This window comes from Scylla paramamosain, chromosome 47 (assembly GCF_035594125.1).
Source record: "Scylla paramamosain isolate STU-SP2022 chromosome 47, ASM3559412v1, whole genome shotgun sequence".
Taxonomy (NCBI): domain Eukaryota; kingdom Metazoa; phylum Arthropoda; class Malacostraca; order Decapoda; family Portunidae; genus Scylla; species Scylla paramamosain.
This window is the reverse complement of record NC_087197.1, coordinates 1201637-1226396: the sequence shown is the minus strand read 5'-3', so window position 1 is coordinate 1226396 and position 24760 is coordinate 1201637. Positions and strand designations below refer to the sequence as shown.

Here is a 24760-nt window from a genome sequence, read left to right as displayed (position 1 = left end):
ACGAAAACCCCAATAACTTCCAGCAGAGTTTATTAAAGAAGCTAGAATGTAATAAAAGATATATCAAATTTCAAACGTAATTCTCTCTCTCTCTCTCTCTCTCTCTCTCTCTCTCTCTCTCTCTCTCTCTCTCTCTCTCTCTCTCTCTCTCTCTCTTTCAGGTATCAATATTATTTTTATTTCTGTGTATTCATTTATTTGCATTTTTATTTTATCTATTCTTATTTTTATTTTATTTTATGTTCCGTTTTTATTTTACATGTTTATTCATTTTTCTACATATTTTTTTTTAACCACCACCACCACCACCACCACCACCAAAACCCTTCATTCCTCCATACTTTTTATTTATTTTTTCTTCTCTTTTTTTTCTATTTTCCATATCTATTTATTTATCTATATTTTCCTCACCACCACTATCATCATCTTCCTTCATTCCTTCATTCCGTCCCCTTTAACAAGCATGCCAAGCCTCCTCCTCCTCCTCCTCCTCCTCCTCCTCCTCCTCACCTGCATTGCTCTCACCTGTCCAAACATCACTGTAGCTTTAATAACGAGGCCAAGGAAAGGTTGTTATTGTTACGATAATGCGCAAAGCGAGGGAGGGTGATGATAAAAGTGGTGGTGGTGGTGGTGGTGGTGGTGGTTGTAGTAGTGGTGGTGGTGGTACGTAGTAGTAGTAGTAATAGTAGTAGTTGTTGTTGTTGTTGTGGTAATAATAATAATAATAATAATAATAATGATAATAATAATAACACGCAAAACTAATAATACAAATAACGATAATAATGATTACAACAACAACAACAACAACAATAACAACAACAACAACAACAACAACAACAACAACAATAACATTTATAGTATAAGGGGAGTTTTTTCTTCTTTTTTTTATTCTCGTTGCAGTAAACAAGAGGGGGGGAGAAGGAAGAGGAGGAGGTGGAAGAAGAGGAGGAGGAGGAAGAGGAGGAGGAGGAGGAAGAGAGGGCGATGATGAGATAAAAATACTAGAAAAACAATGATAATAACAATAACATCAATAATAATAATGCTCTTTTTATATATTTTTTCTTCCTTGTTATAATAAAAAAAAAAAAAGAGGAGGAGGAGGAGGAGGAGGAGGACGATGAGCACGGGGAGGAGGAAGAGGAGGAGGAGGAGGATTACAGAGGATTACAAAGAAAACCCAAACAGCAACAGACCTTTAGACCCTTACAAGGCTGTTTGGGAGGAGGAGGAGGAGGAGGAGGAGGAAAGGAATATGAAAAAGAAAACGTGATATCACCACTGAAAAAAAATAAATAGGTAGGATAATAATAATAATAATAATAATAATAATAATAATAATAATAATAATAACAGTCTGTTTATCAATATATCTGTATTCCCCACATGCGCTATCTTATCACCCTCCCCCTCCCTCCTCTCTCTCTCTCTCTCTCTCTCTCTCTCTCTCTCTCTCTCTCTCTCTCTCTCTCTCTCTCTCTCTCTCTCTCTCTCTGATAGCACACACACACACCTATCAGTTGATAATGAGATGTCCAGGTGATAATGTGACTTGCCAACAGGTGCACGTATTTCGCAGGTCCTCTACCCTCACCTTGACTCTCTAGGGAAAGGTTAATTAGCTCACATCTGTCCATTGTGCAGTCCATACCTGTCCTTCGTTCACCTGACTCATTATTTTCATTAAGGCGATCAGCTGATGTTCTTTTGTTTCCCCTGGTTGTGTTTTTGAAGGGGGGGAGAGAGAGAGAGAGAGAGAGAGAGAGAGAGAGAGAGAGAGAGAGAGAGAGAGAGAGAGAGAGAGAATATTAGTATTGTTACTGAGGCTTCAAACTTCTATCGTTGTTGTTGTTGTTGTTGTTGTTGTTGTTGTTGTTGTGTTATTAGTACTAGTATTAGTATTATTGTTACTACTACTACTACTACTTCTACTATTTAATATGTATATCTTCACCATCACCATCAATGGAACTGTTTTCATGATAAATATAAAGATTTTCCATCTGTCTCTCTCGTTCATAACACACAAAGACAGACAAACAAAAGAAGAAAGAGAAGCGTACGTTTGTGTGTGTGTGTGTGTGTGTGTGTGTTCTTTCATATCCATTACAAGCCAGACAAGGAACAAGAGAAAGAATTGTGTTTGTTTGCGTTAGGGACTCCCTTGTCCATGTCACACGCCACGCAGTCATTCAGTCATCTGTGCTACATTAATTAAAACTCCTCCACTCTGATTGCCGGCCATTACACAAACAGTCTGACCTCCCTGCATCATTTTCCACCAGCAATTAATCAACTACACTAATTCACGTGTAAATGTGAGGGGAGATATTGATTTGAGGCTTTTTATCTCTTTGTCTGTCTGTCTGTTTATACGAGTGTCCGTTTATCTATCTATCTATCTATTAAAGAGTTAGGACGAGGGTGAAGTGAAGGAAGGAAGGGTAGACTAGCGGGGAGTGTGATGCGTGGTGAAAAGGAGAGGAAGGGTTAGCTGGAAGGGGACGGAGGCAGGGTGTGTGTGTGTGTGTGTGTGTGTGTGTCGGAGGAAGTAATAGCAGAAATACTAAAGAGTAATAGGGAGATGGAAGAGAGAAGGGTGTTTGAGAGAGAGAAAGAGAGGGGGGGAGGGGCGACCTTGGTGGAGCAGCAACAGGGGGGGTGGAAGCTGAAGGTGGATGGCAGGGAGGCAAGCAGAGAGGAGGAGGTGGCCGTAATGGAGAAGTATTGGCGCAGGATTATTTTGCAAGAGGAAGAGGAGGAGGAAAAGGAAGTATCCATTATTATTATTATTATTATTATTGGACGGCGTAACTAGATAATTTTGCTGTCTCAATAATTTCGTAAGCTTGATATTTTGGCATGTTCTACGTGCGAAATAACTTAGAACTCGGAATGCGCAGTGGTTGAGGTGGCGAGGCTGCTCTATCAAGTGTCCGGGGGTGAGAGGGGGTGGCATGCAGTTCAGTCCTTCCCCCTTTGTAGTACTTTTTTCCATATTTACAACAATAAACCTATCAATCAATCTATTTATCTCATATCCGTGCAGGTGGAGAATTAAAGGTATATTTTGGCGGGAATCAGCGCCACCTGTGAGCGAGAGAGGCAAGGTGGATGTCAACAGAGAACAGCTGATGGCGGAGGGAGGCGGCGGCTGACTGACTGACTGTGACTGGTTGACTGGCTTTCCTTCAGGATGTGGGTGAAGCCAGAGGAAGTGTTGGTGGCTGGCGGCTTCTGGTGAGTAGTGAGTGATGAGTGTGGTAGTTACACAGGTGTGGTACGCTAAATGAAGTGGTTAATTTATGTTGATTAATGAATGTGTTTATACTGTACATATGTGTGTTTATCTGACTTAATCTAGCCTTCCTGTTGGTTTATGGCGAGTGATGAGTCTTCCAGCTACTCATGCATGGTTTGTTAAATAAGAAAGTTAATGTATGATGAATCTAGACATGAGTAAGTTGTGTGTATGTCTGATTAATTAATATTTACTTCGGTGTAATTGAGATATTGTGCATATTCTTTGTTCCTACTGACGTATTGCCAGCTCCTGTCAAGTCACCAGCAATAATGACTTGTTGAACACTGTCAGTCAAGTCATCAGTCAGTTATTCCTTACGTTAGTCAAGGTGATGCAATGTTAGTGGCACGTGACACATTTTAGCACAGTGGGGCGTGTTGTGGGGCCCTTTGTTCGCATCAGGAGTGTTTTCTCAACCCACGCGGACAATTAATCAGAATCTCAGTGTTTGTTTATACTGATAGTGTAAAATGTTTGTTATGTTGTCACAGGTGTCTTGAAAACATACCTGGGAACTACAACAACCACTAGAGCCTGTTAAACTATTATTAGAACCACGAAAACACTTGAAAACCACAACAGCTTCCACTCGAGCTTGTTAAACTATTACTAGAACCATGAAAACCACAGTAACTCCCACTACAGCCTGTTAAACTATGAGTAGAGCCATGAAATCACTTGAAAACCCCTGTAACTTCAATAATCTTCACAAATGCTCAGAATGTATCTTTAGAAACCCCAATAACTTTTACTAGAGGCTTTTAAAAGTGCAGAACCTTTGTTGATCTATCACTGGAATCATAAAAAACACCCTTTGGAAACCCCACTACCAAACTTATAACTGAAATGAAGAAAAAAATACATATATATTGTTTGCTCCTTACCTCACTCTTCCAAACTAAACTTCTCCTTCTCTCACTCCACCCTGGAATTAAACTCTTCCTTTCTTCCTTCCTTTTTCACATCATCCTGAAACTAAACCCTTCTTTTTCTCTCTATCTTCACTCCCTTCTCACTCTTTCCTTCCCTGAATCCTTAAACTGAACCTCCAATCACTCCCTACTCCATCTTTTCCCCACCATTCACTCCCTTCTCTTTCCCCTACTCTTATTTCCTCCCTACTCATTTCTCCTGTCTTCCTTATTCACACTGCTTTTCTTCCTACTCACCCGTCCTCTCTTCCCTACTCACTCTTCCCCTCTCTCTCCTCCACAGGGACACAGAGGTGGCCAACACGTTCTTCCTCCTGCAGCAGCGGAAGGGGTCTGGCAGCGCGGCATCTCGGGGCCTGGCGGGGCTGCTGGTGGGGACTTTGGATTCTGTTTTCGACACCAAGCCTCCGCCTTACCGCATCCTGCACCGCACACCCTCTGCCGAGCTTTATTACTGTAGGTCTTGTCTTGTGTTGCTGTGTTCGGGCTGGCTCTCTGATTGGTTGGTTGGCTTGTAGAGCGGCTGTCTTGTTTGTTTGTTTACGGTATTTATATTTTTTTTTTATTGTTTTTTTTATTCATGTTTTTTTATTGATTTATGATTTTTCTTTGTTTTTTGTATTTTTTATGATGTTATCTATTTGTTTATCTTTATTGTGAATTTTTTTTTTTATTCTTTTCCTTTTATATATAAGATCTTTTGGGAATATTTTTTTTTATGAGTTTGTTGCTATTGGTTGATTTATTGATTGTTTTTCTATTTCCTTATTCATTTTACTCATTTATTTATATTTATTTACTATTTATTCATTTATTTTCATTTTTACTTATTTATTTATTCATTTTATTTTATTTATTTATTTTTATATATATATTTTTTTGGGGGGAGGGCCATGTGAAATACCAACCCTGCATTGAAAGGATTCAATAACACTACAAAGATATATAAGTCATAATTTTCATGTTCCTTGTTTTTCTTGCCTCTTCTTCCACTCCACCTAATGTCATACCCTCATCACTGCTACATCCCTAAAACACTCCAGCATTCCCCAACCCTCCCTTCCTCCTCAGTCCTCTTTCCCTTTATCTCCATATCTTCCCCTCTACAAACAAAGGCCTCTTCTCTCTAAACACTCTTGAGAACCCAACTACTATTCTCTCAGGCCATGTAAAATAGTCATAATGCCCTTTTAAACCCCCCTACAGTTTATATACCATCTCCACAGACTCCTAAGTACACTTCACTAACAATAACACACCCAGTCACACCCATTTTCCTCTTATCTCTTGCTGGTGGAGAGTTAAAAGGGACATCAATCTTTTCCAACACTTCTCTGCACTTATTCTTTCCTATCTTACACTTTCCCAGCATCTCACTCCCTACCTACATATCCTACACTTGTCCAACACTGTATTTCTATTCCTCTTCCTCCTGCAGTAGTGGCAGTGTCCCTGAAGAAGGATGAGATCGACGAAAACTGGGCATGGCTGGAGAGAAACCTGATGAGCATCCTGGCCACGTTTGACAAGGATGAGGACGTGACAGACTTCGTGAGGTGCAAGATCGAGTCCCTGGTGGCGAACAACACCATCGCCGACCCTCTCAACACCCCAGGCAGGTGGTGTGTGGGGGAGCAGGCCATGGAGGAGCCTGGTAGAGGAAAGAAGTAGACAGGCTTAGGTGGAGAGGTGGAAAGAGGGTATTGGTGACTATATAAAGGTAGATGACCACAGTAGGGATTAAAAAGGCAAAGGAATGGGTGCTTGAGGAAGAGATTACAGGGACTTCTTGGTTTGTTCTATTGATTTATGCTGTGTTGTAGTGAGGATGTTGGCAGTGCTCGTCTTGTCACAGTGCATTCTCCTTTGATTATGTTACTGATTTTACTTCATTTTCTTTACCTACTCTGTGTCCTCAGCGTGTTCTCCTTCAGGTACAATAGTCATGTTTCTATGCCCTATGTTATGTCTTCACACTACCATAGCATCAATACAGCTGAGGGAATACTGCAGGGGCTTACTTAGACTGGCTTAGACCTACCCAGAAAATCAGTTTGACATGGCGTAGGGACAGAACTCCATCTCAACTTGAGGATCCCCCTATGAGGACCCCTATGAGAACTACCCCTCCCCCCTATGAGAAACCACCCCCCATCACCTATGAGGATCCCCTATATAGAGTCTGACCTTACCCCTCACTGCCCACCCCCTTCCCCCCTGCAGACCCTGACTCGGAGACGTTCAAGGCAGTGTCCTTCAAATTCCGGAAGTTGTTCAACATGCCTGAAGGGGAGAAGCTCGTCAACTACTACTCCTGCAGGTAATAGTGATGCACCTGGTGATGGTGACCTGTATCCTTTGTTTTCTTTTGGGGGAACAGCTGGTGATAGTGACTTTTTATTTATTTATTTATTTATTTATTATTATCTTATTTTATTTATTTATTTTTTTTATTTATTTATTTATTTATTTATTTTTTTTATATATAAGAGAGGGACATTGGCTAAGGGAGGACAACAGAAAGAGGGAAAAAAAGTGCCCACTGAGATGCTGGTCCCAAAAAGGAAAGTCAAAAGTGTTATCCAAAACTGAAGGATGTATACACACACACACACACACACACACACACACACACACAAATAAATAAAAGAGATGAGACATAATTATATAACTTAAAAACCAAGAACCTTACAGTTTTCATTTATTTTTTTAGTGGAAGGCATTCTAACTTCTCCCTCACCCTCCATTACCCTCCCTGACCCTCCCTTTACTCTCCCTTAACCTCTCCTTTCCTCTCCCTGCAGTTACTGGCACAACAGACTACCGAGACAAGGGTGGCTATACCTGAGTGTAAATTACCTTTGTTTCTACTCATTCCTGCTGGGGAAGGAAACTCGTGTCATTGTGAGGTGGAGGGACGTCACACTTCTGGATTGCACCAATGCCCTCATCTTCCCCGACAGCATCCGCGTGTCCACCAGGGACCATGAGGTGTGGATAGATGGATGTGGATTGGTGTTTTCGTGGCTGCATGAGTGTGAGAGTGGATGGGTCTGTGTGTGGTGGACGGAGGGAGAGTGTGGTTATGTTTGGTGGAGTTGTGGAGATGGGTTTGTGTGGTGGATGAACGTATGGTGTGTTTTTTTTAGTTGGGTTAGTTTGCATTGGTGTATCACTGAACATATCTAGCTATCCACCAGGGGCCATGAGGTGTGGAGTGGTGTTTTGGTGGGTGGATGAGAGTGAAAGTGGATGTGGAGGGTGTGGAGGGATCAGTGAATAGTAGCTTAGGGTGTAGTCATGTTAGGTGGATGAGGGGTAAGTGTATAGTGGATGAGGTGTGTTTAGCAAGGAGGTGGATCAGAGTGGTTGGGTGATGCAATTTTCCGAGAGGTGGATAAGAATGAATAGTGGTAGTTTTTGTTATTGGATGAGGATAAATAATAAACGAAGTCTTGTCTTGCTGTCACATTTACACTCACTCTACCTCTCCCTGCTGTTCTCCCCCCAGCACTACTTCTCCATGCTGCTGCGGAAGAAGGAGACCTATGAACTGATGGAGCAGCTCGCCAACATGGCCATGAAGCAGTGAGTGTCTTGCCTCTGAAGGGAGCGATGTTGTAATAGGGCCTTTATTTTGACACACTTCTGCATTGCACCTCCTTCCACAACATTCCAAAGGCTCTAGTTGAAGTTACGCTGGTCTTTAAGGGTGCTTTTATGGTTCTAGTGAGAGGTTAACAGGATTTTTACGTTATTCCAAAGGCTCTAGTTGAAGTTATGCAGGTTTTTAAGGGTGCTTTTATGGTTCTAGTGAGAGGTTAACAAGATTTTTACGTTATTCCAAAGGCTCTAGTTGAAGTTACGCTGGTCTTTAAGGGTGGTTTTATGGTTCTAGTGAGAGGTTAACAAGATTTTTACATTATTAACCAAGAGAAACAGTCTTGAGAACCCAGCTAGTCATCTCTGTGGCCTTTAAAAATAGTTGTAGTAAAGTTTTGCAGGTTTATAAGGGTGTTTTTAGGGTTCTAGTGACAAATTAATATGAAGTTTACATTACTAACAGGAGATTCACTCGAGAACCCAGCTAGTCATCTCTGTGGCCTAGTCGTGGTATGAGAGCAGAGCGTTTCAGAATCTGGGCCTTAAATTCTGCGCATACTTGTAATATTGTGAGCAAGTGATTGTCTTGTGTCGTTCCCTCATCCTGTGTTGCTTCCCACAGGCTGATCAACGATGAGGAGTTTTCGGAGGACAAGGATCTGCTCACTAAGGTCAGGTAAGTACGTTTGCTTGTTCTTCGTTAGGTCGTTAGGTTTGTTATCTTTATTTAGTCTTTTATCTTCTTATTTTTATGTTCCTTTATTTATTAACATCTAGTCTCTCTCTCTCTCTCTTATTATCTCTTGTTTATTTCTATCTACGCTTTATCTCTGTTTTTTTTATTTTTTTTTATTTATTCATTATCTCTCTCTCTCTCTCTCTCTCTCTCTCTCTCTCTCTCTCTCTCTCTCTCTCTCTCTCTCTCTCTCTCTCTCTCTCTCTCTCTCTCTCTCTCTCTCTCTCTCTCTCTCTCCTGTCATTTACTCTTCTTTATATTGATGTCTATTTATTTATTCATCCCAAGTCTCTCTCTCTCTTCTTATCTTTAATCCTTTATTCTCCTTTATATTTGATTATCTTTTTATTCATATCTGTTCTCTCTCTTTCCTTATTCATCCTTTACATTCTTTTATATTTTTTCTCTGTTTATCTATTTACACCCAAACAGAGAGAGTGAGTGTGGTTATGTTTGCCAGTTTATATTTATTTCTTTGCTAAATGTACACTCTCTCTCTCTCTCTCTCTCTCACAGCAAGAAAGTTCCCAAAAAGCCGTCGTTTCTTAAGAGGGATCTGGATGCAAGGGCTCACTCGGATGCCTACCGGAGCAAATTCAGGTACGTCAGGTGTGTGGGGGGAGAGAGAGATGTGTTTGTGTAAGGAGGGAAAGAGGAGAGTGTGTGTGTGTGCATGTGTGAGGGGAGAGGACCTGTTTTATATGACCTCTTTAAGTTTTTCATCTTGTAATTTTGCCAAGCTGGACAGGCAAGACAGCAGGGGAAGAATAATGGGTTGGCATGGTGCGGATAGCAATTGGGTATTAGTGTTAGCGGAGCAGGTGGTTTTGGTAGTGGTGGAGGGCTGGTGATAGTGGATGAGGTGGTTTTTGTGGTGGTGACATTGATGAGCTGGAAATGTAAGGAAGGCAGTAGGTGAAGATTCTGGTAATAGCATGACCTCCTGACCTTTTCTTTCTCTCTCGTCTTTTGTAGGCTGGTTTTGAAGCAGGGAAAGGTTAGCAGTTGAGTATGACATCATTTACTTATCTACTTACTTACATTCCTCACCTCTTCTCTTGTCTGGTAAGCTGGACAAGACAATAAGTAGGTGAAGAGTTTGGGATAAGTTTATTATGGCTTCTCACCTCACCTCTTGTCTTCCAGGTTACCGCTGAGTGAGAAGCTTGACGGCTCCACCTCTTGCTCCATGTGGGCGCCGTACAAGAAGTCCTACATCAGCGGGACTCTCAACATCTCCCTCAACTACATCTGCTTCGAGAGTAAGGTAAGGCACACATGCACGCAAACACACACACTCCACAAACTCAGCCTAATCCTAACACACTTCATCTCTTTCTTGCCCACATCACAAGCTTGGTCTTATCCTGATTACTGACCCTGGGGACTTGACTTGTGCTGCCCTTGTATCGCCAGAACTTCAATCAACAGACTCATTCTAACCCTAATACACTTTCTCCCTTCCCCCTTCCTCCTTCCTCACATAGATTATAACCCCAGTCCTGCCCTAATTACTGACGCTGAGGATTTTGCTAATACCACCCTTGTTATATCTCCTATACCAGCACTAACCTAACCTGATACATCTCTTCCTCCCCCCTTCCCCCCCACACACATTACCAGCCTGGTCTTACCCTCAGGAACTTATTCATCACCCTTGTTCTATTCCAATTCAAGGAGTAAAACTAACCGTACCTGACGTAACTTAATCGCCTCTTGTGCCTTCCCCTAATAGATTGCCAACCTGGTGAGTGTGGTGTGTCCGCTGCGGGAGGTGCAGAGTGTGGAGAAGGTGGACAACATCAAGGGGAACAGTGCAGTGAAAAATGCAGTCTTTGTATGTACCACCCAAACCACTGGGCCCTCTAATACTTTCCTCTTCATCGACGTGGGCGACCGCGACTTTGTCATCAGCAAGCTGTCTGAGATGCTGGGCAAGAGTATTCCCACCAAGAAGTGAGTGCAGCAGGGATGGAGTGCTTTGAGGGAGAGAATAAGAACAAGTTGAAAGGTTAGGGGTGCTTAGACAGGCTGACAGAGAGAGTGGGAATAAGAGCAAGTTGAAAGGTTGAAAGGACAGGGGTGTTTAGACGGGCTGACAGACAGGGAGAGAATAAGAATGAGTGGGGAGGTGCTGGCAGGGATGGGGTGCTTCGACAGGCTGACAGAGAGAGAGGGTATAAGAGTAAGTTGAAAGGTTGAAAAGACAGGGTGCTCAGGTAGACAGACAGACAGAGAGGGAATAAGAAGTTGAAATGGTACTTAGACAGACAGAGAGAGAGAGAGAATAAAGATAAGTTGAAAGGACAGACAGAAAGATAAGTCTTGGCAGAATGGAGAGTAGTAGTGAGGGAGAGATGAAAAGGGAAAGAAAAGAAATAAAATAACAAAAGACAAGAAAAAAAAACACAAACAGTCTTTAACTCTCCTCACCTAAACAAGAATTACACACTAAAGAGAGACTTATCCACTCACTCCACACCCCTCCACCTGACCTGCTCCACCCGTGTCTCCTTTGCAGTGTCCTTCCCGACGGCATGCTGGTGGGCTCTGATCGGTCTATCAGTCGGTCAAACTCTGTGTGCGAAGACAAGAGTGAAAACATCAGCCTTAGCAGCCTCAGTGAGTATGCTGGATGTGTATGGATGCATGTGGATGTATGTGGATGCTAACTTGTCTTTGGTGGTGAAAATATGAGAGCATTTCAGGAAGTAGTGTTAGTTGTAAATGCATCTTTCTTTCAGTTATATATTAGTCACTCCTCTTCTCTTCTGCAGTGGTGGGAATGTGAGGTGTCTTCTGCCAGCTAGTAATGTTGTGTCACCCCCTTCTATAGTACTAGGAATATGACGGATCTTCGGTAACCTAGTAATATTGTCACAAAACTAATGTAACTTTCTCGTCTATGATGCTAGGAATATTAGGGGTCTCCTTCAGCTAGTTAAGCATTATGGGTGTGTTATTGGTGCATTGTCAGTGTGTTATGGGTGTGTTGTGGGTGCTAACAGTGTTCTCCCTGCCAGGCATCAGCAGCATCTCAGAGAACAACGGATCTCTGCCCACAGACCAATCTGACATGGGCACTTCCTCCCTGCCATTGAGGGCCCTGTATGACGACCCTGGGGAGGACCTAGAGGTGAGGGGGAAAGATGGACAGACAGACAAACTCACCACTTTCATCGCTTCCTCCTCCTTGATGTATAAACTTCACCTAGCCTGAGAGTGTGTAAAGGACCCAGCACATTCAAGCCATCCTCCACCCAAGCACAAATTCATCTTACTTATTTTATTCAGAACTTAGATAACATTCCCTCAATCTAATTTCACAAACATGCAAACTTAACCTAACTTACTCATTCCTGCCTCATCCTAACCTAACTTAACCTAATTCACTTTTTTCCCCATTTCAATCTAACCTTACTTAATCTTTGTCACCTCAACCTAACCTAATTTACTCTTTCCCACATCAACCTAACCTAACTTTCCCCTAACGTAACATAATCTTCCTTTCACTTCCCTACCCTTAACCTAAACTAAACTAACTTACCCCCAACATTACCTAACCTAACCTGACATAACCTAACCTCATTTGTGGTGCTGCAGGAGATGGACAGCAACCACCGCAGGGAGGCACTGTGGGAGAGACACTGGCAGGAATATGGACATGGTGTGACACTCTACCGCACTGTGGAGACCCTCAGGCTGGTGCTGGAGGGGCTGCCGGGTGCTGTGCGGAGGGAGGTGTGGATGATTTTCTCAGGTACGTGGATGAGAGATGGATGATTGGTGGATATATTTATTGTATTGTGTTCGTTACCACCTTATTACCCTAACACGTAACCGTCAGATATGTGGATGAGGTAAGGATGATCTCAAGTGTGGATGTGATGGATGAGAGGTGGATGTCTCAGTTATGTTCATTAGTATCTTAATCTTTACCAATCAGACTCTCAGGTGGATAAGGTGGATGAGAGATAGATGCAGTAGTTCCGTTCTTCAGCACCCTAATCCACATCACCAACCCTTTCCACCCAAACCCTTTCACCTTTGTCCACCTCCATAGTGTAAGACCTAACCAGCATTCTCAGTCTAACCTGGTAAACCCTGGAGCTCCCTGCCTGCTTCTGCATTTCCCCCTTCCTGTGACTTAAACTCTTTCAGGAGGGAAATTTCAAGAGACTTATTCTCCAACTTTGGGTGATCTATTTAGCTAATCTCTTTGGGAATTAACGCATCAGTAGACATTTTATCTTCCTTTTTATTCCCCTAAGTCAGAATTCTAACAAAACAAAACAAAATAATCTTTCCCTCACCTTTCTGACCCTCATCCTATTTCCAATGGTATTAATGACTTCACTCTATTTGCAGGTGCCATTAACGAGCAGGCAACCCACCCAGGCCATTACGAACAGGCAGTCGTTGCTGGGCTGAAGAGAGGTGGCCCTGCTAATGAAGAAATAGAGAGAGACTTGCATCGCTCCCTGCCTGAACACCCTGCATTTCAGAGCGACACGGGGATCTCAGCTCTCCGTAGGGTTCTCTGTGCCTACGCCTGGAGAAACCCTGCCATTGGTGAGTGCTGGGATGTGTGTGGGGGTGTGTAGTGCTGTGGTGTTGGGAAATGAGATAGATTTAACACACATCTTGATTTTTAGCCACAATTTCCATCTTATAGAGCCAAAAGAAGTGCTGGTGTGTGTGTGTGTTTGTGTTTGGCATTAGTGTCGAGAATTGACGTACATTTCACACTTGCATCTTAATTTTCAACCACAATTTCTTTGATACAAAAAACAAAGCACCACTTCAACACCTCCTCAGGATACTGCCAGGCAATGAACATCGTGGCATCCGTTCTGCTGGTGTACTGCAACGAGGAGGAGGCATTCTGGCTCCTGGCGGCCCTCAGTGAGCGTCTGCTGCCTGACTACTACAACACAAGGGTCATCGGGGCTCTTGTGGACCAGGGAGTGCTGGAGGACCTCATTCTGGACCACATGCCGGGACTGCACACTCGCCTCTCGGAGCTCGGCGTGATCTCCCTCGTGTCCCTGTCCTGGTTCCTCACTCTGTTCCTCAGTGTCATGCCCTTCGAGGCGGCCGTGCACGTGGTGGACTGCTTCTTCTACGACGGGGCGCGTGTCGTCTTCATGGTGGCACTTGCAATCCTCGGTGCCAATCAGGAGAAGCTGGAGCAGTGCAACGACGAGGGAGAGGCAATGATGGTGCTGTCGGAGTATCTGGGAGCCGTCACCACCCCTGAGAGTCGGTACGGGAGGCGCCGGAGCAGTGTGGTGGCAGATGACAGTCAGGAGGAGGAGGTGAATGTGATAGGTTTGCTAGAGACGGCCTACAGAGACTACGGCTTCATTACAAATTTGGCAGTGGAGCGGCTGAGGGTGAAGCACAGGCTGAGGGTGGTGCAGACCCTGGAAGACGCCATGATGAGGAACACACTGCGGACTGTGGGGCCGGACTGCTTGCTTGGACAATCCGATCTGAAGGTGAAATATTTTCTTGCCTCAATCTAACCAGGTCTGTCATATTCATTTATCATTAATCCTGTACTTTTATCTCTCTTTAACTGCTATCACCACCTATCAACCAGCACAAGCTCTATATTTACCTGCTATGTTTATCCACTATTCTTTTCCAACCCTTTCTTTCTTCCACCTTCTAAAAAATCTCTTACAATGCTTTCAGTGTTGCAAATTATTGGATATCACAGGGAAATGTTTATCTACCTAGCTTAAACAAACCTAACCAAACCAAACTCAACCTAACCTAACCTAACCTAACCTAATCTGACATAACCCCACCCCTATCAACAGGAGCTGGTGATCTATGTGCGAGGGGAGCAGATCCTGGGAGGGGACGACAAGGAGGTGCGGCAGAGGAGTAGCTCAGGTGGCCCCCTCACTCACGAAGGATATGTGGTGGGCTACGACACCTTCAGGCAGCTATTCCTGGCGGTGGCACCATGGGGGCAAGGCGACCGTGCTGAGGCCCTTGCAACTAGTACCTTTAATGTGCGTGTTTGGGTGTGTTTAGGTGTGTTTGGATGTGTTTGGGCATGTTTGGGGATGTTTGGGATGATTGGGTGTGTTTTGGACATGTTTGGGTGTGTTTGGATCTGCTTAAGGTTGTTTGGGTATGTTTTGGGTGTGTTTGGATGTGTTTTGGGTGTGTTTGGGGGTATTGGGTGTGTGGGTTTATCTTTTATCTTTCTGGCTAGTTCCCAGTGTGTGTGTGTGTGTGTGTGTGTGTGTGTGTGTGTGTGTTTGGCTGGTTGTTAGTGTGAGTGAGTATTTACTTTTTATTTGGATGGTTGTATGCTGTGTATGTGAGTATGTATGTGTGTGCATATTGTAATACACCACCACCACCACACAGATGCTGGATGTGGCGGGGACTCACTTGGTAGCGTTCCGTGCTGTGGCATGGCTGTTTGGCGTGCTGTGCTGTAGCGACTTGGCCCGAAAACTGCGGCTTTTCTACTACCTCCACCTGGCTTTCCCCCCAAGGCTGGACGAGGTGGACCGGCCCCTAGGGAACACATCTACAGGTGAGGAGGTGGTGTGGTGGAGCTTAGAGGTGGTGGAAGTGGTTGTGGTAGAAAGGGTTAGGAGATAGAGGTGGATTAGAGAGGGTCAGGAGGAGGTGGAGGACAAATAGAAAGGATAGGAGGTGGATTACTCATGGAATATAAAGAACAATAAGAATAATGACGTTAATAACACTGAAGAACAACTTAGTGCAAATAACAATAACAACAACAGCACTAAGCACTCCACTCTTCCACCACACACAGCAGAGGTGGAGGAGGAGACAGCGGTGGAAGCAGAAGAGTACTTTGATTGCATGGAGGAGGACTCGGGCAAAGGTCAGGTGGATCTTGAGCTCTCTGATGACTCCCCCACGTCCCCCTCTGTTGCCTCCTCCCCCAAGACAGGTTAGTGTTAGTGTGTGTGACCTCTCTGTGACCTATTCTGTATGTGACCTCCCTTGTGATCTTCCCTGCTTCTCTTAATTGGATCTTCTGTTAATTTAGTTTAGTCTGACCTCTTTCTTTATTTTGTTTTGTTGTGAGATTTTCACGGCCGACCTGATTGTTTTATATTGCATTGCCTCAGCATTGTTCGGCTCCAGACTCTCAGTTTGTGGATCCGGGCCCAGGGGGTTTAAGCCTGGAACATCACCACCGGTTGACTAAAACACACTAATATTTTTTTGTGCAAATGGGGGGCAATCGAAAAATTTGGTGACCCACTGCCCCCTGTGCCCCCGTCTAAAACCAGCCTCACTTCTCCAGAGTATTGTGACAGTCTGACAGGCCTGGCCACCATCCACAATCGAGACTACCGCCTGTACGAGCAGCGCTTCCTGCCCACCATGTCGCAGGAGCAGTTCATCAACATGTGGCGGACAGTGTACAGCTTCTTTGCCTTCGAAACCAACCAGGAAATCTTCACCTCTTTGTCCAGAGTGGGTGAGTCGAGAGAGAGGGACAGAGAGATACAGATGTGAAGCTTAACGGAAAGGATTTGAGACTGTCACATAAAGACTGACAGATTGAAAGACAGATTGATAGACAGACAGAAACACATACAGATAGACAGAGAGACTTAGAGAGAGAGAGAGAGAGAGAGAGACATAACCACACCCATATACCATGAGAGCTGAGACAAGACCTGGTTCCAGAGTGTTTACTAATGTGATAAACTCTTCCTAAGGTACACTACTGCTGCAGATTGGAGAGGTGGGCCGGAGAGTGAAGGAGAAGGCATCGCAGGGTTCTCTCAGTGAGGTAAGTACAGGGCGCAATGGAGTAAGAGAAAGGTGTATTGATGACAGATGAAAAAACGGTATAGTGACAGATAAGAGAAAGGTGTATTAGTAACAGATAAGATGACATGAGAAGTAGGAGAGGAATTGATAAGCCATTCAGCAATTTAAGAGAAAAATAAGCAAAATTACCATAGTTTAGGAGGCTTTAATTTGGAATTGCACTCATAAGAAAATGCAGTAAGAGGAACAGGGAGGAGACTGTCATTTCAAGCAGAAGAATTAATCATAAGCCGTCCAACCCAATAGGAGAAAATAAAGACACTAAACAAAATTATGACTGTTAAGAAGATTTTAACTTTGAATGACACACACGAGAACCATTAATAAAACAAGAACATCATTTCAAACTACTCTAAACAGGGAAACAGCCACTCACCAGACAGCAGCAGCAGCGACGGCGACAACCACAACAACCCTGGCAGCGAGGACCACAGATCGACATTAGGAACAGACAGAGACTCCCCTTTGGCAACAGGCGCATCCTTGACCACCACAACCACCACCACAACCAATAAATCAGAGAGGACCAGAAACCCTAGTAACCCCAGTAACGCCACCACCAGCTCCCTAGACACCAGTTCGGACATGAGCACTCCTTCATCAAGCTTAAATTTCAGTGCTAACATAAGCCCCAGCAGACCACAGGAGACACTAGACAAGAAGGAGCATGACAGACACACACCGCTTCACTCCGCTTCACAGGAACCAAACCAGTGCCAGGAGGGAGGCTGTGAGGAGTGCCAGCCCCCAACACAACAATACCCAAGTCAGGAGTGGTGTATATCCTTTGAGCAGTTTCTGGCTAACGTGGCAAATGAGGAAAACCTTGTACGTTTCTTTGAGCAGCAGGTGAGGGTGGCCGAGGAAGTGCAGAAGCTGAGGACTCGAAACACCATCAGTCAGAGTGCAAGTGGATCTTCTGCCTCCTCCCCCTCTTAGTGCTTTCCCCCAAGGTCCTCCCGGTTAGTACTCATTTCCTGTGGTACTGTAGCAACCCACTCACGTCCATGTTAGGTTAGGTGGCTCTGGGTTGTTGTGTATGGTTAGCTTCCCTGATCCTTTGTCTCGTCACTGGCTGGGAATGGCGGAGTGAAGGTGATGGGAAGGGAATTCGATCATCCAAATTGTGTGATGACTCGAGAGCTCAGAGGTGGCGTGATGTTAGATAAGGTGACCAAAATGTGGTGATTTTTTTTTTAGAGAAACTGGAGATGAGAAATTGGGAAGTTTATCTAAAATGTGATGAAACTTGAGAGAAAATGAGGTGATCTGAAGTCAGCCAGGGTATCTAAAGTGTGCTGAAACATTATAGAGAAAAAAGAGGTTGATAATTGTTTAGTAAGTTATGAGAAATGTGCTGAAATCTTATGAGCATCTGGAGGTGATTTGAATTAAGTTATCCAAGTGATCAGAAATGTGGTGAGGCCTAAATGAGAAACTGGTGGTCTGAAATTAAGTCATCCATCTGAAATTGTAGAGAAAATAGAGATAGTACGAAGTTAGCAAATTTAGCCAATATATATGGAGCTTCATAGTAACTGGGTATGGTGTGATGTTAGGGGATTTAACCACAATATATGAAACTAGACTAACTGGTGTGAAAATATATAAAGTTTTGGGGTCACAAGAGATGATGAGAGCTTAGCAGGAAATTGAACCAAACTGCTGTATTGTGAAACTGAAGGTGACCAAAAGTTTGCCGAGTTAATTCAAGGATAGGAAATTAAAACTGATTCATTCAAAAACTTATCAAAACTTTTAAAGAATCAAAAAAAAAAAAGTGATAAAAAAAAAAAGCCAAATTTTATCATATTAATTTTAGGGATATTTTCATGATTTTGGTCTTGAAACTTCATCAAAATACACAAGTAAAAAAAATAAATAAAGTAAAAAATGTAATTAATCTTTCCTCATCATCTCAAACCATTTATTTAATATTGGTCTTAAAGTATGACCAGAAAATACTTAAAAAAGAAAATAATAATTGAAGTTTGATGATAACACAAAACATTAAAATTGATTAGAAAGACTACCATTAAAAGCTTGAAATGAAGGACAGACATTTAAAAAGCTTGATTGCAAATATTGGCATTGAAAAGCTTAAATGGAGCACTGGAAATATAAAGCTGGACTCAGAGGTTTAGCATTGAAAGCTTAAATAGTAAGATTGACATTGGAAAGCTTGAATTGAAGACCAAACACAAAACTTGACCATCAGATACATTGAAAGCTTGAGTTTGACAGAAAAGCTTAACACTGAAAACTCAATTGACAAGTCTGGAATTGAAAGCTTGAATAGAAGAACAAAGTTGACAAAGAAAAGCTTAAAACCCCAATTGAACAGCCTGACATTGAAAGCTTGAATAGAAACAGAAAACTTGAAAACCACAGATTGAAAGCTTTATTGACAGGTTGGGCAGTGAAAGCTTAAATAGAAGGATTTGACAGAGCTTAACATTGATCATGTGATCAACAAGTACAACACTGAAAGCTTGAAGAGAAAGACTGATGGAAAAGCTTGAATAGAAAGGTAAACAGAAAAACTTGAATTGAAAGCTTGAAGGGAAAGATCAGTGGAAAAGCTTGGATAGAAAAATTAACAGAAGGACTTGAAAGCTTGAAGAGAAAGATTGATGGAAAAGCTTGGATAGAAAAATTAACAGAAGGACTTGAAAGCTTGAAGAGAAAGATTGATGGAAAAGCTTGGATAGAAAAATTAACAGGACTTGAATTGAAAGCTTGAACTGAAGGCTTGAATAGAAAGGTTCACTGTTTCAAGCGGCATTTATTTGGCATGTCTGTCATTCAGGTTAACCTCTTCCACTATTTTTCCATATTTTTTTTACTCCATGTACTCCAAGAAGTGTTAGGCTAAGATACAACATTTACCTGTAAGAATCTGTACCTTGTAAGCTTCAATGGATATTTTTTTTTATATATTACTACTATTACTACCACTACTACTAATACTTCTGCGTACACTCACTAGTAGAGGCAAGAAGTATACATCGACTGAAGGGAATAATTGAATATACAGAGGTAGGCCCTGTATACTGCACTTAGGTAAACACACATACACACACTCCCTCACTCACTGATAGCTAGCACTGTACATCGACTGAAGGGAAACTGAATAAACAGATACACAGATAGATAAACAAATAGGACCAGGCATGTTTTAGTTCTTAGGTAAACACACACACACACACACACACACACACACACACACACACACACACACACACACACACACACACACACACACACACACACACACACACACACACACACACACACACACACACACACACAAACATATATGAAGCTCATACAAGTAGATAGAATGTAAATTGACTCAGATCTAATGGAAAATTATAGAAGCAAGATTGCAAAAGATGCCAAAGACACATAAGTGAATATATATATATATACATTTAGAGAAAGATGTACAATGTAATTTTGCATAGATTTATTATTATTATTGTTATTTTTACTATTATTTTATTTTCCGAACTCTGGTTGTCCGTGATGGTGCAAATAATGGTAAGAAGGTGAAAGTTATGCCGTATTTCGTAAAGTTTTGGAGAAACGGAAAGAGGAAGGCAAGGAAAGTTGTGCTGTCTTATAAATTTTTAAAGACAGAAGGAGGAACACAAGAGATGAGGAAAATGATGCTGTTTTATAAGATTCTGAACAAGACAGGAGGAGGAGGAGGAAGACAAGGAAAGTTATGTTATGTAAAATTTTAAAGACAAGAATTAAGATTAGGAAAGTTGTCATGTAGTTTGTAAAGGTTCGAAGAAGACAAGAAGGGAAAAACAAAGAGAGTAAAGATCAAGAAAGTTATGCAGTATTCTGTAAAGTTTTGAAGACAGGAGGAGGAAGACAAGTAGTGAGGTGAGAGTAGAAAAAAATGCTCTGTTTTGTAGTAAAGTTTTCAAGGCAAGAGGAGGAAGACAAGGGGAGATGAGATTAGAAAGTGAATGCTGTTTTCGTACTCTTGAAAACAGGAGGAAGAAGACAAGTAGTGAGGTGAGAGTAGAGAAAGAATGCTGTGTTTTGTAAAGTTTTTTAAGACAAGAGGAGGAAGACGAGGGGCGTAGGATAAGGAGTGTGATGGTGTGTTGGTCTCTGAGTGGCCGTAAATTGAAACAAGAAGGGAAAATTAGTTTGTTCTTGTGATTTTTTTATGACATTCAGTGACAAGTTAGTGTTTTAGTCCCAAGTTGTGATTTAGAAACAATTAACACCGAGGTTGGTGAAATTTATTAATAGGTATAATTTTGAAACCAGATGACGAAGTAGAATTTAAATTGTACGTTATTGCATTCTTCCATTTGCTGTTTTGTTTCGTTTTTTCATTAGTTTCAGTTTGTGATCTGGAAACATTACTGCTGAAGTTTGTAAGATTCAAAAACCTCTATAACTTTGAAACCAGGTAAGAAAAATGGTTATAATTATTAATTCATTGCATCCTTTTCTTGTTATTTTTAGTTATTGGTTGTGATTCTTGAAACATTACCATTGAGGCTTGTAAAGATTTTGAAGTGTCTAGAACTTTGGAACCAGATAGAAAAGGAATTAAGTTTTTATCGCTGCTCATTACATTCTTTAATTTCTTGTTAGTTTTTTTTAGTTCCAAATTGTGATGTTGAAAGACCAATGTTGAGGTTTGTAAAATTTAAAATGCCCATGACATTGAAACCAGATACGAAAATTGAAGTTTTTTTTTTTATATTTACACCTCATTACATCCTTTCTTGTTTTTTAGTTACAAATTGTGATGTTGAAATACTAATGTTGAGGTTCGTAAAGTTTAAAATGCCTGTAACTTCGAAATCAGGTACGAAAATTGAGTTTTTTGATATTTACGCCTCATTACATCCTTTCTTGTTTTTTAGTTACAAATTGTGATGTTGAAAGACTAATGTTGAGGTTCATAAAGTTTAAAATGCCTGTAACTTTGAAATCAGGTACGAAAATTGAGTTTATTGATACTTGCACCTCATTACGTTCTTTCACTTTTTTTTTTTAGTTTCAATTTGTGATTTGGAAAGAATAGTCCTGAAGCTTGTAATATTTAAAGGTACCCTCAACTAACTTTTAAGCCAGGTGAAGAAAATATAGTTTATTAATAGCTACACCTCATTACATTCTTCTATTTTCTTTTTTCCTTTTTCTTTTCTTCAGTTTTGAGTTGTACTTTGAAAACCACTACATTTAAGACAAGCTTCCAAAAATTTTCAAATCCCAAATAAACATCAGATCACTACACTACATACCTCACTATATTTCAACGGTAACCCTCACAACACCCTGTCACTCCTTAACCTTTTCACTCCTGGACAGATTTCCCATAACCACCTTCATTTTCCACAACACTCATCTTTGTATTAGTCTCTTGAATAGCTGCACCCTGGAGGAGACTAGATTAACTTATTTCTCTTTCATTTTTCCAGTAAGATCATAAACATTTAATTTCTTACAGTACTTTGAATGCTAACTAAAGACATTAGTAGAAGGGTTTGTTTACATGGAATTGTGGTGCAGATCTTCCATTAACCCTTTATTGTTGTTGTGTGCTACATTCAATAACACCAAAAAAAAATCTCGCTTTCCAGTCGCTTCCAAACATTACATCATCTACACAGGAAATGAAAAATATACATAAGTGCCTATAATTCAGAAATCAGATATAGAAAATGAGTTGTATTATTGCTACACTTCATTATACTCTTTCATTTCTTCTTAATTTTTGGTTTTGAGTTGTGCTTCTGAAAGACTAACACTGAGACTTGCTACCTTCTTATGTCACCTTCCACTCACTTCCAAGCATTACACCAGCAGAATATTGCATTATGTATCGATGTATGTACAGTGCAAATGTCCCTTTAAACCTTATGCTATTTATCACTTCTTACATTAACCACTGACCACTGAACCACCTCATCTTCCACAATCACTTCTTTGCACCAAACGACTTGAAAAATATATTCTTTACTCACCCATTTTCTTCCCATAGCTCAACTTCCACACCTCATCTAATATTCCAGTCACTTAGCTCCACAGTCACTATTGCTCCTTATAGATAATGCAAACCTTTCACCAGCCATCCTAAGACAATACCAACTGAAAACTGTGAAACCTATTCTGCAGTATTCTGTTTTTAACCCTGTGCATTGTTGGATATCACAGTGGAAACATTAATTCGGTGCATTTGTGACATTTTACTGTTATGTGTAGCTTTGCAGAGAGTGCAGGTTGTCTGTGGGGCTGCCACATGTAGGCCTGGTGGCTTCCTGTGGCTTCCCTTGTTTTCCTATGTAGCTGGGAGGCAAGGAGGCTTAACAGACTGTCATTCAGCTGTCAGACTTTCAGTGAAACGTTGTAAAATTTAAATGTTGGTGAAGGGATTGCCACATGTAGGCCTGGTGGCTTCCTGTGGCATCCCTTGTTTTCTTATGTAACTGGGAGACAAGGAGGCTTAACAGTCATCTAGCCATCAGACTTTCGATGAAGTATTGTAAAATTTAAATATTGGTGAAGGGATTGCCACGTGTAGGCCTGGTGGCTTCTTGTGGCTTCCCTTGTCTTTTTATGTAACCGGGAGACAAGGAGGCTTCACAGTCATTCAGCCATCAGACGTGGTGAAACAACATTTTAGTTTCCATATGTAGGTCTGGTGGCTTCTTGTTGCATCCCTTGTTTTCTTATTCAGCTGAAGAGTAACAATACTGTCAGTGGAGGAAGAAGAAGTGTAAGGAAAAATGGAAGTGATGAGGTAAATTTATTTCCCGACCAGTTCTGCTATCTTCTTAAAGGGAACTCAACTTCAAGAGAACAGTTTCCTTGACAAAGCCAATAGCAAAACTAGTCAGGAAATAAATTTACTGCATCACTCCCATTTTTCCTTACACCTCCTTCCTCCACTCGTCCAAAATGTCTCAGCAATACTGTCACTACGACCATCAGACTCTTGGTAGCTGTTCAGTGACCAAGGGGGCATTCCTTCCTTTACCAGATGACTTCCTGCAGGTGTCCTATAAACGCCATGATGAATCCATGTAGTGTTAATCAGTATCTAGTTATTAAGGGTGAAATGTTAACAATTTGATTATTTGAGGAAGGAAAGTTGGTTTAGGAGGAAGTGGTAATAACTTGTAACCTTTTATTGTGTTTCTGATGATGATAATGATAACAGGGCTGTGAGTTAACAGACTAATAGTGACGTTTGTAAAAAATTCAAATCCTTGTGACTTAAGAACCAGATAAAGAAAAATAGTTTATTAACAGTTACATTTCATTACACTCTTACATTATTATTATTATTATTATTATTATTATTATTTATTTATTTATTTATTTATTTATTCATTCATTTTATTTTTTTCCAGTTTTGAGTTGTACTTTGAGAACCACTCATGCATTTAACACACCTACAGAAATTTCAAAGTGCCAATAACCTTGAAAAATATGCTGTTTCTATTCAATTATTCCCTATGTAGCTATTAAGAGTGAAACATTCCTATCTACACTATAAACCAGACCGGTCTAGCAGTTCCTCACACACACACACACACACACACACACACACACACTCTTAGCCACATCAGCCATGGTAGGAAGGGACAGTCTCAGTTTTGATTAGAATGGAGAGGAAGTCAATTTAGGAAGGAAATACAAATAATGACTAGCTTTTTATTAATATTTCTGGTGACAGTGATGACAACAAGGCTGTGAGTAAGTTAGAAAGATGGAGATAGTGGATTATAGTATTGCCTCAAGGGATTAAAAGAAAGTGACACTAACTCCTTATGTTAATTAGAAGTTTCTCTGTAGAATTGATAGTGATTGAAAGGGTTAAGAAAATGATAGCTTAATTTTTTTTCTTTTTTATTTAGTGATTGAAAGGGTTAAGAAAATGATACTTTACAATTTTTAAGTTTTTCTTATTTTTGTTTTTTATTTATTTATTGATAGTGACTGAAGGGGTAAGAAAATAACATATATTATTTAGGCAGTTTTTTTTTATAATTGATAGTGACTGGAGGGGTTTGAAAAAGTTATATTGTACTAACTTCTTATATTTGAATTTTGACGTATTTTGTAAACTTTATAGAGAATTTGAGTTATAGAAGTCTCTTGGGATTGGATTGCTTTGGTTTAGTCTCTCTCTCTCTCTCTCTCTCTCTCTCTCTCTCTCTCTCTCTCTCTCTCTCTCTCTCTCTCTCTCTCTCTCTCTCTCTCTCTCTCTCTCTCTCTCCTTATTGATTGATTTGTTATTTCTTTTTTTCTTTACTTATTCTCTCTTTGTTTCTTCCTTTTATTGATTTA

At 41.2% G+C, this 24760-nt stretch overlaps 1 protein-coding gene across 2 annotated transcripts; it reads left to right on the top strand.

Moving 5' to 3' along the window:
• Positions 1 to 3093: 3093 nt before the first annotated feature.
• LOC135094960 (TBC1 domain family member 9-like) lies at positions 3094 to 23716 on the top strand. Of its 2 annotated transcripts, none has more exons than XM_063995503.1 (21): positions 3094 to 3246; positions 4526 to 4698; positions 5681 to 5857; positions 6466 to 6562; positions 7047 to 7233; positions 7754 to 7830; positions 8468 to 8521; positions 9098 to 9181; positions 9728 to 9848; positions 10317 to 10537; positions 11103 to 11203; positions 11605 to 11717; positions 12185 to 12341; positions 12950 to 13153; positions 13400 to 14082; positions 14410 to 14607; positions 14972 to 15143; positions 15393 to 15530; positions 15891 to 16067; positions 16312 to 16385; positions 16787 to 23716. In XM_063995503.1, the coding sequence occupies exons 1-21, from the start codon at positions 3203 to 3205 to the stop codon at positions 17363 to 17365; spliced, it is 3831 nt and encodes a 1276-aa protein (XP_063851573.1). In that variant the 5' UTR covers positions 3094 to 3202; the 3' UTR covers positions 17366 to 23716. The 2 variants fall into 2 exon arrangements, with proteins under 2 accessions (XP_063851573.1, XP_063851572.1); XM_063995502.1 differs by having other exon boundaries at positions 15390 to 15530.
• The last annotated feature ends 1044 nt before the right edge of the window (positions 23717 to 24760 follow it).

Excerpts from the sequence above, each read along its gene's own strand:
- LOC135094960 (XM_063995502.1), top strand. The coding sequence starts at position 3,203 with ATGTGGGTGAAGCCAGAGGAAGTGTTGGTGGCTGGCGGCTTCTG. Across the intron at positions 5,858-6,465 it reads CGACCCTCTCAACACCCCAG|ACCCTGACTCGGAGACGTTC; the intron begins GCAGGTGGTGTG and ends TCCCCCCTGCAG. Across the intron at positions 12,342-12,949 it reads GGTGTGGATGATTTTCTCAG|GTGCCATTAACGAGCAGGCA; the intron begins GTACGTGGATGA and ends CTCTATTTGCAG.